The following is a 16,144-nucleotide window of genomic DNA, read 5'->3' as shown; positions in this document are numbered from 1 at the left end:
TGGTAGCTCTGATTGGTTGCCTCTGCTCTTGAATGGGCTAAGGTACTTAGCACTCCCTGGGACAATCCTCTGTCTGCACGTATGGTGCGGTTAGCCTCCAGGCAGTGAGGTTGAATTTGTCTAGGCCCAGGCACGGCCGACTGTTCAGTGACACCAGGTTCCTGACTGGTGGAAGCCTCCAGTAGTTCCCCCGACTCATAAGGATAAGGTCGGTGAACCATGCCCTTTTTGGCCAGAACGGCATGATCACTATTGCCGAAGTCTGGTCCTGCCTGAGTTTCGCCAATACCTTCGGTATCATCGGGATGGGAGGGAACACGTATGCCAGTTCGAACCTCCATGGTATTGACAGGGCATCCACAGCCAAAGGGTTGTCTTCCCGGTACAGGGAGCAAAACCTTTCTACTTTGGCATTGTGTTGGGTGGCCATCAGATCCACCTCGGGGAGACCCCACCTCCTGGTCAGGTAGTGGAAGATGTCCTGGTTCAGGGACCATTCGCCTGCGGTCGGCTGGCCTCTGCTGAGTTGATCCGCTAGGATGTTCAGGCGGCCCTGGATATGTACCGCGGCCAGCTGGGAGAGGTTTCGTTCTGCCCAGGAGAAGATCAGGTTGGTGACTTGCATGAGCGAGGGGGACCTGGTTCCTCCCTGCTTGTTGATATAGTGGACTGTCGTCAGATTGTCTGATCTTACTTTGACCGCTTTCCCTCGTAGAAGTGGTGCAAATGACAGAAGGGCTCGATGAACTGCAGTAAGCTCGCGCCAGTTGGATGAGTGCGTCCTCTCCCGCTGATTCCATGTACCTTGAACCGGGGTCTCCCCCAGATGAGCTCCCCAGCCTGTGAGGGAGGCATCTGTAGTCAACAGGGTCCAGGCGGGCTGGACCGAGGACTTCCCATCTCGCAGATGGGTCCACCAGGGCAAGGTTTGCCGGGTGCTGATGGTTAACTGGATTGGCTTCTGTAAACCTGAAGGACTGTGATTCCAGACTCTCAAGATCTCGTTCTGTAGAGGGCGCATATGCCATAGGGCCCAAGGAACTGCATCTAGGGCAGCGGACATCAATCCGAGGACCTTCATCGCCGTCCTGATGGTGACCTTCCGTGTGGAAGACAAATGATGTGACGCCCGAACAATTTTCCTTTTGCGAGGAGAGGGTAGAGTGACCGTCATGTTGAGAGAGTCTAGAATAAGTCCCAGGAACTGAACTCGTGTTGATGGCACCATCACTGACTTCTGCCAGTTTACCAGCCACCCCAGCTTGTCTAGTAGAGCTACGACGGTCTGCACCTGCGTGGTAAGAACCTCCTTTGAATGAGCCTTCAGAAGCCAGTCGTCCAGGTACGGGACTATGAATATGCCTTGAAGGCGCAGGGCGGCAGTGACCGGAGCTATGACCTTTGTGAAGGTGTGGGGGGCGGAGGATATGCCGAACGGGAGGGCTGCGAACTGGAAGTGCGCCTCTTTCCCCTGTATATCTACGGCAATCCTTAGGAACTTTCGGTGTGCCAGAAAGATGGGTACGTGGAGGTAGGCGTCCTTCAGGTCCAGAGTGACGAAGTGATCTCCAGGGTGCATGAAAGGTAGTACTGACCTTATGGTTTCCATGCGAAACCGCAGCCTGCGGATGAAGTGATTCAGATACCTGAGATCGATGATCATACGCCACTCGCCTGATGGCTTGGGGACCAAGAAGACTGGAGAGTAGACGCCTGTGCCTTGTTCTGCGCGAGGAACCATCTCTAGCGCGGCCTTGTCCACGTACTCCTGAATCAATCTCTCCAGATGAAGTTGTTTGGGGCCCTGAAGAGGGCGGGTTCTTACCATCTTCTCTGGTGGCTGGGAAACAAAATTAATTTTATAACCTTCCTGGATCATCTGGATGACCCAGGGGTCCCGAATATTCTGCCGCCAGGCCTCCACATAGTGGGAAAGACGACCGCCCACCCGAGGGGGGGGGAGTAGGAAGGGGGGGTGTACTGAGAGGGGATTAGAAGGGGGCATTCTTACGGCCACGAGATGAGCCCCGACCTCTTCCTTTCCCGGATCGCCGCTGGCCTCTGGTGCCTCTTCGAGTGCCTCTTCCTCGAAAGGAGGTACTCCGACCTTCAAGGGGCTGTGGCAGATTCTTGCTCTTAGAGTCGGCCCAGCCTTCCATGATGTGGTCGAGCTCCCTTCCGAACAGCCGTCCGGGCTCAAAGGGGAGACCACAGAGGCTATTTTTGGAAGTAAGGTCAGCCTTCCAGGGCTTCAGCCATAGGGGTCGGCGAGCCACAGTAGCCAGTGCCATGGATCTAGCCGCCAGACGGGTCTGAAAATGGGTAGCTTCTGTCAGGTGATCCACCAACAGCGTGATGTCGGACACTGCCGCGAGGAGATCATCACGATCCACGCCGGAATCGATGTCCTTGGCCAGGGATGACAGTTCTGCGCGTAAGCCAGTTGCTACCTCATTCGCGACCATGCCCAAAGAGGCCTGGGCAGAGGCGGACGAATATACACGCCTCAAAGATCCTTCGACTCGGCGATCCATGGGGTCCCTGAGGCCCAAGCCATCCTCTGATGGAAGGATGGAGCGCCTTGATAACTTGGCCACGGCGACGTCCACCTTTGGCGGGGGACCCCACGCCTTTAGTTGACTCTCAGAGACGGGAAAAAGTGCCTTGAAGCGTGTGGATGGCGCAAAGGATCTCTCCGGGTGCCTCCATTCGCCCTCCATCAGGCGGAGCATCTCCGAAGAGGGTACGAGACCTACGGCTAGAGCCTTCCCCGCCTTCCCGGTCTCTGATTCTTAGGGTCTTGAATACTCTGGACATTTTGTCCAGGGGAAAAATCTCCTTCTCCTCCTCCGTACTAGAAGACGACTCCACATCCCTGAGGCGCAGCTTTTCCAGAGGCGGCAGGGACAATTCGCAATCCAGCCGTGGCCTCTTGGCCAGGGAGACGGCTTCCATTCTTTTCATGGAGTCCTGGACGTACCCCTTCACCCAGGACACCATCTCTCGCATGGGAGTTGTTTCAACAGAGGGGGCCCTGCACCCCTGACAGAAGCGATATTGGGAGTCATCAGGCAGCGGCACTCTACAAGAAGCGCACGCCAGACGCTTCCTTTTGGAAGTAGCCTTCCTTCTAGGCGGAACAGTGGAGGAAGAAGAAGACATTCTGAGGAGGAAGAAAAGGGATACACTAACTACTTACTGCACTCAGAGATGCAACTCTCCAACCTCCCTCCCCCCCCCGGCCATGTCCACCAAACCTTAGTCAATGAAGACAGCACAGAAATTGACCAGGGAGCTTCACCAACTGATGTGCTTGCAACCGGAGCGACAAGCACTAACTGAAGCTCTAAGGGGACTTAAATAGGCCAGGGGGCGGGGTTTTGCCCGGAGCCCCGCCCAAGGGGTAGGGGCTACAACGGAGCCAGAATCTCATGAAAAAAAGGGAGGGGAGAAGACAGGGGGAGGGGGATCTGACCCAGGTATGGTCCCCAGGACCGGGGGACCCCCCTCCCGAACTACCGTGCAATGCTCGTGTCTAGGGGTTGTTCTCTTCCCGTCCGCCGCGAGACCCGCGCACTGCGCATGTGCGGCGGACCCTGTTAGACGGCGGACCGGAGGAACCTGAGAAAGGTTCCTAGGTCTAGCGTTCCTACGGGAAAGCCCCGACCCGGCGCCCCAGTCGGACAGGAGCGTGCACGAGCCGGCAGGGTCCCCGCCGGGAGAAGGGGACCTCTGCTGAAAAAAGAGGATGTCCAGAAAAAGATCTTCTGCTGTCAGGTACCGGTGGGGGAGAGTAGTGGACCCCTATAGGAGGTCAGAACACCTGCTCCCCCCCTGATCACCTGTCCTGTCCCACAGGACAGAAAAAAACACAAGAGAGGAGCAGGTCTTCCGGCCTCTTATAGAGGTCAAAAGCTGTTAGGTAATTAAAAATTCCACCTGTCCTAACAGCTCATAGGGGCAGGAATACCCCAGTTGTGCTGCTGTTGGGCGTAGGGGGAAAGCAGCTCCTCTCCCCTATCTGCTAACAGGAAGCTAGGTCATGTGGTGTAGACACAGGAATAGCTAGATACACAGGCTCGCTCCCTGCACTTAGCCCCTCCTCCCTCCCCCCTGAGAGCAGCAGATACATCATTTGACTCAGGAGCAGCTAAGTCAGGGTTGTGGCCACAAAAAATTGAATAAAGTAAGATAGTGGACAGACAAAGCAGTTTTGCTGAAGCAATGTATTTAGGAAAAGTCTTACATCTACATTAACCAGCAGTATAGATGGGATCCTTGTGATGGGACAACCCCTTTAAGGACAGGCACGGAGTGTAAAACGACGCACCCGATCACCATTTAAATGAATGAAAAATGTCACAGACACAGCTAGTGTCCGCTGCTAATGTCCGTGCAAGATTTTGAACGGACATTAGCAGCGGACACTACCTGTCGGACAATGACAGTAGTGTGAACGCTCCCTTAGAGACAATTCTGTTATCTCTGGGACCATTGATCATGAAACACCTCCTTCTGTCCCCTCTCCCTTGTCTCTGTGTGAATGGAGAGATGGATGTACATGTCTGGTGCAGTTTCATTCAGCTTGGCTATCATTGTCAGCTCCTTAGTGATCAATAAAGTGGAGATGGAAATGTGCATCTGCTTTTCCATTCAAACATGGGGGGCACAGGGCCCTGTTTCTCATGACCAGTGAGGATCATGTAGCCAAGCAAGCCTGGAGGCAGAGTAAACAGGAGTTTGTTCTCCGCCTTCATGGGCTCTCGCCACGTCTAATACCTCATGTCTGATAAAGGGTTTACGTAACCCATAATATTGCACATATACAGGAAATAATCGGTAATTATTTTTGGATGAACCCGTATAGAGGTTTCACTTATAAGTGATGAGTTGTGGATGATATGTGACATAATAAAATACACATTAAGCAGGTATTAAAGTATAGTGTGTATAGTATAGTGTGCTGTTGCATATTTTTTTCTACTGGACATTTTTGGGGGGATTGTTGTCAGTCCCCTTTTATGAACTTGCACCTTGTCTAAGATGCTTATGAGAGTGTTGCCTGGTACCCTTTATAGTGAATAACCATGTAATCATTGGCAGTCACATGTGGTTGGGATTTCGGCTGCAAGCAGCTGCTACTTTATAAAAGGTGCAATATGCAATGGGGTGCTGAAGGTTCAGAGCAGTTTTTCCCAGAATTACTGGATCTAATGGAGCAAACCAAGATTTTTTTTCTTTTGAATTTATGGGCAACCTGTATAAGTATATATTGTACTAAATTGGAGACAAACTGAGATATAGTATTATAAATGCCCAAGCACTTGGGTGCCCTTCTATGAATACTATGGCTAATCATAATATACAACCACGTGCATGATGGTGATGTAAATTCACTTATTATTAGTTGCTTATAACTGGCAGAACCAGTACAATTTAGATCCAATGGGTGTGTTATCTTCAGACATAAGTCCACCCGCCAAATGAACTTGAGGGGGTTGAGAACCTTTCACCTCCCCTGCCTCATTTTGCTAACTTCTACTTCTCATATCCTGCTTCCTTCTCCCTTTTTCCTTCTTTATTATTTATTTATAGAGATGAGCGAGTAGTACTCGCTATTCGAATGGAAAAGTTCGATGCAGAACCAGCAGAACCGAATGCTATACAGTCGGCCAGTCAACGCTGGTTCTTCTCCTACCTTTAGAAGTCTTCTCCGTGCAGCTTCCCCACGGCGTCTTCCGGCTCTGAATTCACTCTGCCAGGCATCTGCTTGTAGTTTGGACATGCGCAGTCGGCTCTGCCCAGGCCCAATGCCTGGCAGAGTAAATTCAGAGCTGGAAGATGCCGCGGGGACGCTGCACGGAGAAGATTTCTCGGAGGATCCAGCCCGACCCTCACTCGTGGACTTGGTAAGTATAATTTGATCGAATGTTGCCTATCCCTGAAACGAGCATTTCCCCCCCATAGACTATAATAGGGTTCGATATTCGATTCGAGTAGTCGAATATTGAGGGGCTACTCGAAACGAATATCGAACCTCAAACATTTTACTGTTCGCTCATCTCTATTTATTTATTTTTAAAGTTCTGATATTATTTGTTAACCCTTTATTTGTTCTCACATTCTTACAACGGCTGCATTACCTATACCGGTTCATTTTAGCAATGGTTACTGTTACATTTTATTTGCAAGGTTCCATTTTAATATATTTTTTTTATTTTCCTTGACATTTGTTGCTTTCTTTGTTTATCTTTTGATAAACAAAGCTGTAAGAAATCAATGTAAATCCAAAACTGCTAACATTTATCTGTATGAGATTGTATGCCACACGCTGAGTGGTCTGCCAGTACCTAGTTGCCTGCTGTGTCAGGTGGATACCTGTCTACTCTCCGTATCTATCCACAGTCAAACAGCCCTTCAATCAAGGTGTGTATAGAAAAACCTGTCCCTGTCCCTGACCTCCATCTGGCACATGTTGTGCAGCAGATTAATCTGTCACATGTTGTTTCTGCATGTTTGATCAAACACAGAAGCCGTGCACAACTGCAGTTATAGCAGCGTTATCACTCACAAAATGTTCATTCCCCCCCCCCCCATTCTAAGCAGGACTTTACCTCGTCTTTGTCTTCTATAATTGTGTTTGCAACCATCAATCTTTTATAGTGTATGTGAAGCAGACAGTTTGTATCACAGACACAAATAAGACTGCAGACTCCAGACTATACTGTTAGTATTTAACTCTCTCATCTATAATGGATATCCTGGCTCTGCTCGTATTCCACACAGCTGACTCTCCAGGTGGCCTCCCCATCTTCTGCACTGTTATTTCATGGGCTCCCAGTGAAATCCTATTATGAGACACTAAACAATGTTAGCGAACAGCTTTTATTTTACAAGCAGTGCACATTTTCGACTTTTTGGTTTGTCAGATAGTACACACATGGTGTTAAACGTTCAGAGTTGACTGTAACAGATTTGATAAGGACTGCAATGTCAGGAAGCAGCCCTTATCAATGGTACAAGACAGAGCCCTGTGCTCGGAGTCTGTAGTGCTGCTTAGTACAGCTGTGAAACCTCCGTGCTCCACTATACAGGATTTGCAATACCTACTGAGGCTCATTTATTTAGATCCACCAATATTAAAATGTGTTTGCCTCCTAATGTTTGCACATCTTGGATGGTATGTGTGCCAGAAGCTGAAATCTAGCTCTTATGTCAATGGCGTCATTGATGTGATACAATATGTTCACACATAGTTAAGGAGGAGTAGATAAAACAGCATCTAAACAGCATCAGAATTTATTTAAAGGGGTTTTCCTCCACCAGTTATTTTTCATACTGATGACCTATTTACAGTGGGGAAAATAAGTATTTGATACACTGGCAATTTTGCAAGTTTTCCCACCTATGAAGAATGGACAGGTCTGTAATTTTTATTGTAGGTACACTACACAAAATCTGAAAAAAAAAAAATCCAGAAAATCACATTGTGTGATTTTTAAATAATTTATTTGCATTTTATTGAATGAAATAAGGATTAGATCACATATCAACCAGCAAGAATTCTGGCTTTTGCAGACCTGTTAGTTTTTCCTACTCTGCACTCATTACCTATATAATAGACACCTGTACACACACACACACAATCACACTCCAGCCTTTCCACCATAGCCAAGACCAAGGAGCTGTCTAAGGACACCAGGGACAGAATTGTTGATCTGCACAAGGCTAGGATGGGCTACAGGACAATATGTTGCCAATTATTGGAAGATGGAAGGAACACAAGATGATTGTCAGGATGATTCTGAGAAAGATCGAGACTTGGCCCAGAACTATACAGAGGATCTGGTCAATGACCTGAAGAGAACTGAGACCACAGTCTCCAAGATTACTGTTAGTAACATACTAAAATTAAAATCCTGCCGGGCACCCAAGGTCCCACTGCTCAAACCAGCACATGTCCAGGCCCATTTGAAGTTCACCAATAACCATCTGGATGAACCAGAGGATACATGGGAGTAGGTCATGAGACCAAAATAGAACTTTATGGTGTCAACTTCACTCACCATGTTTCAGCAAAGAAGAAAGACGACTACAAACCTTAAGAACATTGTCCAAATCATGAAGCATGAGTGTGGAAAACTCATACTTTGAAGGGTGCTTTTCTGCAAAGGGGACAGGATGACTGCACCGTACTGAAGGGAGAATGAATGGGGCCATGTATCGCGAGATTTTGGCCAACAACCTCCTTCCCTCAGTAAGAGCATTGAAGATGGATCGTGGCTTTGTCTTCCAGCATGACAATGACCTGAAAAAGACAGCTAGGGCAACTAAGGAGTGGCTCCGTAAGTAGTATTTCAAGATCCTGCAGTGGCCTAGCCAGTCTCTAATCCTAAACCCAATTGAAAATCTTTGGAGGGAGCTAAAACTCAGTGTAGCTCAACAACAGCCCCGAAACCTGAGGAACGGGCCAAAATCCCTGCTGCAGTATGTGAAATATTGGTCAAAAATTACAGGAAACATCTGACCTCTGTAATTGCAAGCAAAGGTTTCTGTACCAAATATTAAGTTCTGTTTTACTATTGTATCAAATACTTATTTCATACAATAAAATTATTTAAAAATCATACAATGTGATTTTCTGAATTCTTTTTATTATTTTTTTAGATTGTATTTCTCACAGTTGAAGTGTACTTATGGTAAAATTTACAGAACTCTTCATTTCTTGTAGGTGGGAAAATTGCAAAATTGCTAGAAGCCACATAATGAACTAAAGAACAGGAGAGAAAAACCTAAATAATGTTGATATCGATTTTTATATAATATAATATTGATCTTTTCTTCATTCACTTTATTTTGTTAATTGACAAAATAAACTCGTAATGCTTCTATTTCTAAAAACATTCACACTTTGCAGCAGTTTCTCCACACATTCCTCCAGGTTTCTCTTTGAAGTTTAGTAATGAGTTTTGTTACAGATTAGTATTTGATCTAACAATAGGCTCCATGTTTGAGGTGCTGGCTAGTACCCTGAAATGCACAGCGGTTTTGCTTACTCCTTGTTACTGAAGTATTTATGTACCCTCGGTTTCCTCTAAATGTGTTTGTCAGGACCATTTGACCTGTAATTCTGCACTTTGTGTCCTTCTTCGCTCTTAGAAAGCTAAATGAAATATTTAACAAGACTGAAGCTCCTATTTACAGGCATTTGTCTCCTTTCAGCACACAGCGGTGCACAATAAAGTATGCAGAGAGCTTTCACATCATTTAGCATGGAAATACTATTTAGTAATTCTGCTGAATCCTTCGGTGTATCATATAAAATGAAATATGTGAAGTAGTATTTGAGGATTACAATAAAATTCAGCATCATTAAATGTAAGGCCTAGTTATTGTTGCTGTGAGATAATGGAATCATTGATGTTATAGGGCAGTGATGGCGAACCTATGGCACGCGTGCCAGAGAGGGCACGCAGAGCCCTCCATGCTGGCACGCGTGCGGTCGCCCGGATCGCTCACCAACAGGGAATCCGGTACAGGATTCCCCGTTGATGAGCGATCACTGCCTTCAGTTGTATGTGCAAATGCACATACAGCTGAAAAGCTGTCAGGGTAGGCCGCGGATCGCGCGACCGCGGCCTACACTGGCTGCAGAGTTTGACCTCTGCCCCGACGCGGGCGCGATGACATCATCAGCGCCGCCAGTGACAAGAAGGTGGATGTCGGCGGCTCTTCAGGGGTGAGTATGAGAGTGGCTCACTGTGTATATGATGTTGGGGGGAGCGCTTATAATACTTGGTGGGGTGTATGATACTGGGGGGGAGTGTATAATACTGGGGGGGCTTATAATACTGGGTGGGGTGTATAATACTGGGGGGAGTGTATAATACTGAGGGGGCTTATAATACTGGGGGGAGTGTATAATACTGAGGGGGCTTATAATACTGGGGGGAGTGTATAATACTGGGGGGCTTATAATACTGGGGGGAGTGTATAATACTGAGGGGGCTTATAATACTGGGGGGAGTGTATAATACTGGGGGGCTTATAATACTGGGGTGGCTTATAATACTGGGGGGTGTACTAAAGAGCATATAATACTGGGGGGGGGGCTATTTATAAGCACACAATACTGTGTGTGGATGCCACTGTGGAGCATATAATCCTGTGGGGGGGGGGACACCTACTGCGGAGCACATAACACTGGGGGGCTACTGTGGTACTGTGGAGAATATAATATTGTGTGGTGGGCCCACTGCAGAGCATATAATACTGTCTGGGGTCCCCTCACTATTTATATCACACAGTATCTGTTTTATAGCAGACGTGATATTAGTACAGGATGTAAGAATATTACACGGTAACTATAAAACAGATCCTGTGCGATGTAAATAGTGAAAATTAATTGTTCAAAGTACCAAATGCCGAGACCTTTACATTTCAGTACAACGTTGTTTGTATTATTGAAAGCTCTGTAAAGCCCCACATGACTGTAATTTTTGGTCAGTAACTGTCCGCAATTGTGGATCCGCATAGTATTAAGTCTATATTGTCGTGTTGGCACTCCGCGAAAATTTTGTGGGTTTTGGGTTGCAGTTTGGGCACTCGGTCTCTAAAAGGTTCGCCATCACTGTTATAGGGTATAGTGTTGAGCGAATAGTATTCGATCGAATACCTCGCCGGCATAGGAATGCCTGTAATCCGCAAGGGGTTAAACACTTCAACTATTCGATGCGTATAAACCCTTGGTGTTCGGCCGATTACACACATTCCTATGCCGGCAAGGAATTTGATTGAATACTACTCGCTCAACACTAACCGGGTATATTCACACATGGTGGTGGATAAAATTGGGTCAAAACATTATCACAATTTATTTAAAAGGATTTTCCACCCCCAGGTTTTTTTTTCATATAGATCAGGGGTAGGGAACCTTCGGCTCTCCAGCTGCTGTGAAACTACAACTCCCAGCATGCTCCATTCACTTCCATGGGAGTTCCAAGAACAGCAGGGCAAGTATGCATGCTGGGAGTTGTAGTTTTGCAACAGCTGGAGAGCCGTATGTTCCCTACCCCTGATATAGATGATTTATCCAAAGGATAAAATATGTTATCAGTGGGGGGATGATACCCAGGCCTCACACTGATCAGCAGATCCAGCTGCCTCCAGGCATTGGAAGTTATAGAGATGTAAGGAGCCACAAGAAGCTCTACTTCTATTCAGATAATAGGCACAAGCCTCAACCCCATCCACTGTATAGCAGAGACAACAAAGTACTTCAGCTTTAGGCCTAGCTTCTTCTGGATTGACACATCTCTACAGCATTCAGTGCCCAGAGGCAGCCAGATCAGCTGATTGGGGCAGGGGCTTGGTGTTGGACCCCACCGATCAAATTCTGTTGACCTTAACCAATATGTGTGCATATACTATTTTGTTTCTGTCGACCTTAACTGATATGTGTGCATATACTATTTGGTATGAATAAGAGAGGCTGACTGTAGTGAGTTCAGGAATCTAATTATATTGTTTGCTTAGATATTCTCCGTTATTTCCTAGCACAGCATATATAGGGTACTGAGTTCTGTACGTCTCCATGTGTGTATTTGCTGTGGCAATAGAAGTTACTCCTGATATGATAGAATGATAGATCTTGAGTGAGCATATCCTTGTACAGAATCTGTTCTCTCAATCTTATCATTGTAAACAATATGGCCCTTATATCTATAAATATCTATTGTATTTCACTTGAGTAGATAGATCTTAATGGGTGGTACAGATGGTACAAGTTAGTCAGATGAGAAACTACACACAACAGTTATCTGCAGGAAGCAGGATCACTGACTGAAAGCGGCAGGACAGACAAATTTCAGTGTAACAAGCCATCGAATTGAATGGTAAAAGTATTTCAAATAATAAAACATGTTACAGCAGCGCAAACAGCAATGATTCTAGGATCACAGATAGATAGTGGTATGTAATGGCAGGACAGTCAAATCTAAGTTTAATAGGCGATCCAAATGAAATAAAAAAAATAAAAAATACCAAGTTACATCAGCACATACAGCAATGATTGATAGTAAAGCCATTTATCTCATAGCGCCATTCTCATCTTATCTTATGAATATACCATAAATGAAATAAGATAAAAATTTCCATCCACTGCCTGTCTTTGGAATTCCTATAAAAGACTGCACGTGTGGCTACCTCTATGCTCGCAGATGCTTCAGAACCAGTCTGGGCTAGGGGATATGGATATGCCATAGAGTCTGTTAGCAGAAGAATCAGTATCAAAACAACAGTGGTTTCTGCACTCTCCAAAAATGTATATTTTATTCTGCATTGCAACTCCGGTTTCATGAAAATCAGTGTGTTATTACTATTTTTAGGCTAAGGCCCCATGGGACGCATTGCAGTTCTGCACGCAGTGCGTTGAACAGAAAGTTCACAGAGTTTTCTTCCGCAAACTTTGTTACCATTATAACTACGGGGAAGCCGCCAGCATTTCCCTTGATATTATTGACATGCTGCAATTTCCAAAACCGTGTCGGTTTTGGCAATCGCAGCGTGTTCGCGCTGCGTTTTTAAACGTAAAGTAGGCATGGGGTTTGCATGAATCCCATCCACTTTGCAGATACTGTAAAACGTCGCGATTTTTCCGGCCCGTAGGGCCCCGGCCTTAGAGGATTTTTTTCTCCTGCAAGGGCTTCACTCTCTGTTCTAGATAACCCCCTAACTGCAGACAAAGTAGTAGAAGCCAATCGAGCAGTTGGTGGCGAAGCTGAGTGGCAATGAGGAGAAGAAACACCCGAAAGCCCTTTTCATCTAATTTGTATAAGAATAAAACACTGATTTTCATGAAGATGGAGTTGCGATGCAGAATAAAAAATACATTTTTGGAATGTGTAGAAGACGCTCTGCCAGGTACCGTTAGTTAGATACTGACTTTCCTGTTGACAGACTCCCTTTAAAATTAAAATACCCCTTTTGATGGATGCTGTGGGCAGAATGATCAAATGTTGTCAACTTCTCCAAGCAAAATCAACTCTTGGCCAAGGGTCCTTTATATAGGGTCAGGGGGAAGCTCTACAACTTTTTTTTTTTTTTTTTTGTACGTGCAACTTTTTGACAATGTTCTGTACTACATATTCTGACAGTGGTGTAGTTGAAATCTTTATTTGTATTGTGCTTACATAATGGGGTTGTGCTATTATAAAGCTAATGCTGTATATAAAGTCATTTTAAGAAATTAAAATAAAAATGTATTCTTGTTGATTTATCAGAGCTAATTGGTCAAACTCTAATGATGACCTCCTAACAAAGTGAAATGAATGGGTAGAATAACACATTTTGATCATTGTGATGTCATTCAGTTAGGTCCCTGCACTTATATACCTGTATAACAGGATTACTTACATTTTACGTTAAGAATGACGTTTGTGGCTTATGTTGTTCATTTCCTTTCTTTTTCAGTTTGTTCTAGAACAAGTGGACATCACACTTCCAGAGAACACGGCTTGGTATGACCGCTATAAACATGATATTCCTGTGTTTCACCTTAATGGACAGTTCCTTATGATGCACAGAGTAAATATTAAGAAATTGGAGAGATACCTTAGCAAGCTGGAACACGAAGATGCGGTTAGATGACGTGGAACATATTTCTATATAACGTGAAGACATCACATCTGTCTGTGTTCTCTAATAATTGGGCAATAAACATTGGACTGAATGTAGGTAATAATAGATTTTCCGGTCTGCAGTGGTGCAGCTGAATGATTCAAATGTATGGGAAAAAAAATGCAAATAAAATTATTTTAAGAGATTGCATTGTGGTCAGTGTGATCGGTGTAAACCCAAAAAATAGTCAACCTGTCCTGATAAAGGCTGATGATACCTTTATTGTTTTTACTTCATCCACTGCACCCATAGATGTCCAAAAAAACAAATGAAATAATAGTAAAGGCACATTCACACTTGCAGATTTAAGATCTGTTTTCTTCACTTGTGGATTTTGGGAAAACTGAAACAAAATTTACTTTCCTACATTATACCACAGCCTGCAACGCAATAGGACAAATTTGTTATCCCAGCTATACTAATTTTCTGGCATAGATGGGTGATCTTGTAGTGCACATTTGGCTCGCTCTTATCCCTCGCTCACCACCTCTCCCCCAACACATTTATTATAATGCTAGTTTTCTGACATGATTTACAAAGGAAATCCACACCAGCCTAACTGGTCTTAGATCTCTAGTCTGGCGGGCGGACGTACCTGATTTATTATGATGCTGGGGCCTTGCGCCAGTCAGGGCCTTTATTAAGACTGGTGTCCAGCAGAAATTTTAAAATGACTACATCTCTGCAGGAATCTATAGGTGTTTCTCACAGTGCTATAACTACTGGATATTACCCATATACTGAGACCAGGACGCACAGCACACTACAGGTGCTTATTTTTCACATTTGTATAGACATTCACTTTTTTATTTATATTAAGAGATACATTTTAGATCCTTTTCATTGCAATGAATACTAGGTTGGTAGGATCTTTGTCTGGTGGTCGGGCACTATTATACACTTCCTTAGGCAGTAATTTCCATAGTATTCTTTATAGAATGCCATATGATTGCTGTAGTCTCCCTGAGAAAGAGATCCATAATACAGATCTTATCTTACATCTGGATGACATATAAAGATGTAATGTATATAGAGGTAATGAGACAGAATATATATAGATGTATATAGAGACAGAATCCTCTCAGAACGTAAAGAATTAAATACAGACCTCAATAAGTTCCGTACATACATATGAGGGTGGGTTCACACTTGCGCCCGGTCTCCGCTTTACAAGTTTCCGTTTTCTGCCCGAGAAACTGGACAGGAGACCGAAACCGGCGGTCAGTTTTCAAACGTGTTCATTTGAATGGGTTTGCAAAGTGTCTTCCCATGAGCGTCTTTTGGTCTCCGCAGCGAAAGTGTTTTTTGTTTGTTTTTTTTTAACCACACACAAAGTCGGACATGCAGGACTTTGTGTCCGGTTAGAAAAAACGGTTTAGCCGCATAGACCAGAAGGCGGACACTGACTGACGTGTTTCCGTCTCCTCTCAGGGTTTCTCAGACAGAAGACGGAGACCCACAAAGCAGAGAACGGGGTCAGGTGTAAACCCGCCCTGATCTGTATTATATGTCAGTATTTGGCTGAGTTTGCACAGTCCTGCATGTTTGCAAAACTGCATGTGTCTTTAATAGCAGTAATGCTAGCAGCCCCTGTTACTGTGTATTTCATCTGTATACTAACAGGCCTTAGCCTCTGGTTTACTGGCACAGTAGACATGCGCTAGCCATTATTGCAATTAAAAACTGCATACAGTTCTTACATAAAAAAATAAATAATAAAAAATAAGCCTTTAGCTTTGTATATGGAAGTGTGGATGAGGCTTAGGTCATACACTGTGAAAATACTGCAGAGTTTCTCCAGAGAAATTCAGCAATATGTTTATGCAAGCCGATGCAGCAATAACTGTTCAAATGTGAGTGGTTTTTTGCTGCGGCCCACCTGCAGATTTGCATTGCAAAGGTTGAAATCCGTGGGTAGAACTCACAGCAATAATTGACATGCGACTGGTTTAAAATCTAGCTAGCAATTTCTGTATAAAGCAGCCCAAAAGTTCATGTATTTCCCATTTAGGATCTATCATGTATTTTCTAGTAGTGCAGCAGAATTCAATATGAACGCCTGGTCTGACCACACGCAGCTGTTGGTGTTGAAGGATCGATTTCAGCTGTTCTTTTGTTGTACCGTGAAGCTGAACACTTGCTGCTACTTTGAACAAATTGATCGAAATACTCTAAATTAGCCAAAAGAACCACCAAAGGTCAATCACCTTTACAGCAATTTATATTAAGCGGGCTGTTAAGTGCCTGTGTTTGCGTTCTTTAGGTGCTTTATGATTGTATCTCTGTGTCTTACACTATTCGTTGTGTGCTGCTGTAGGTGGGGGGATATTCTGTCCTTCAAGGAACGCTTCCAAGGGGTAATATGCCCATAATACAGTGTTAGGGTAATATTTTAGGGCTACAACTACCCTGGCACTGACTAAATTGAGATGTAAAAGAAAAAATATATATCCTTGTACCGTGTTAG

At 44.8% G+C, this 16,144-nt stretch overlaps 1 protein-coding gene across 2 annotated transcripts in view; it reads left to right on the top strand.

Moving 5' to 3' along the window:
- Window positions 1-13,785, top strand: part of C1H5orf63 (chromosome 1 C5orf63 homolog) — a 53,161-nt gene extending 39,376 nt beyond the window's left edge. For both annotated transcript variants that reach the window (XM_075272548.1, XM_075272557.1), the window contains exon 4: window positions 13,471-13,785. In XM_075272548.1, the coding sequence (XP_075128649.1) occupies window positions 13,471-13,647 (177 nt within the window). In that variant the 3' untranslated portion in view covers window positions 13,648-13,785. The remainder of the gene's footprint in view (window positions 1-13,470) is intronic.
- Window positions 13,786-16,144: the final 2,359 nt, after the last annotated feature.

Source organism: Leptodactylus fuscus, chromosome 1, assembly GCF_031893055.1.
Source record: "Leptodactylus fuscus isolate aLepFus1 chromosome 1, aLepFus1.hap2, whole genome shotgun sequence".
NCBI classification, from domain to species: domain Eukaryota; kingdom Metazoa; phylum Chordata; class Amphibia; order Anura; family Leptodactylidae; genus Leptodactylus; species Leptodactylus fuscus.
This window is presented reverse-complemented; position numbering and strand designations above follow the sequence as displayed.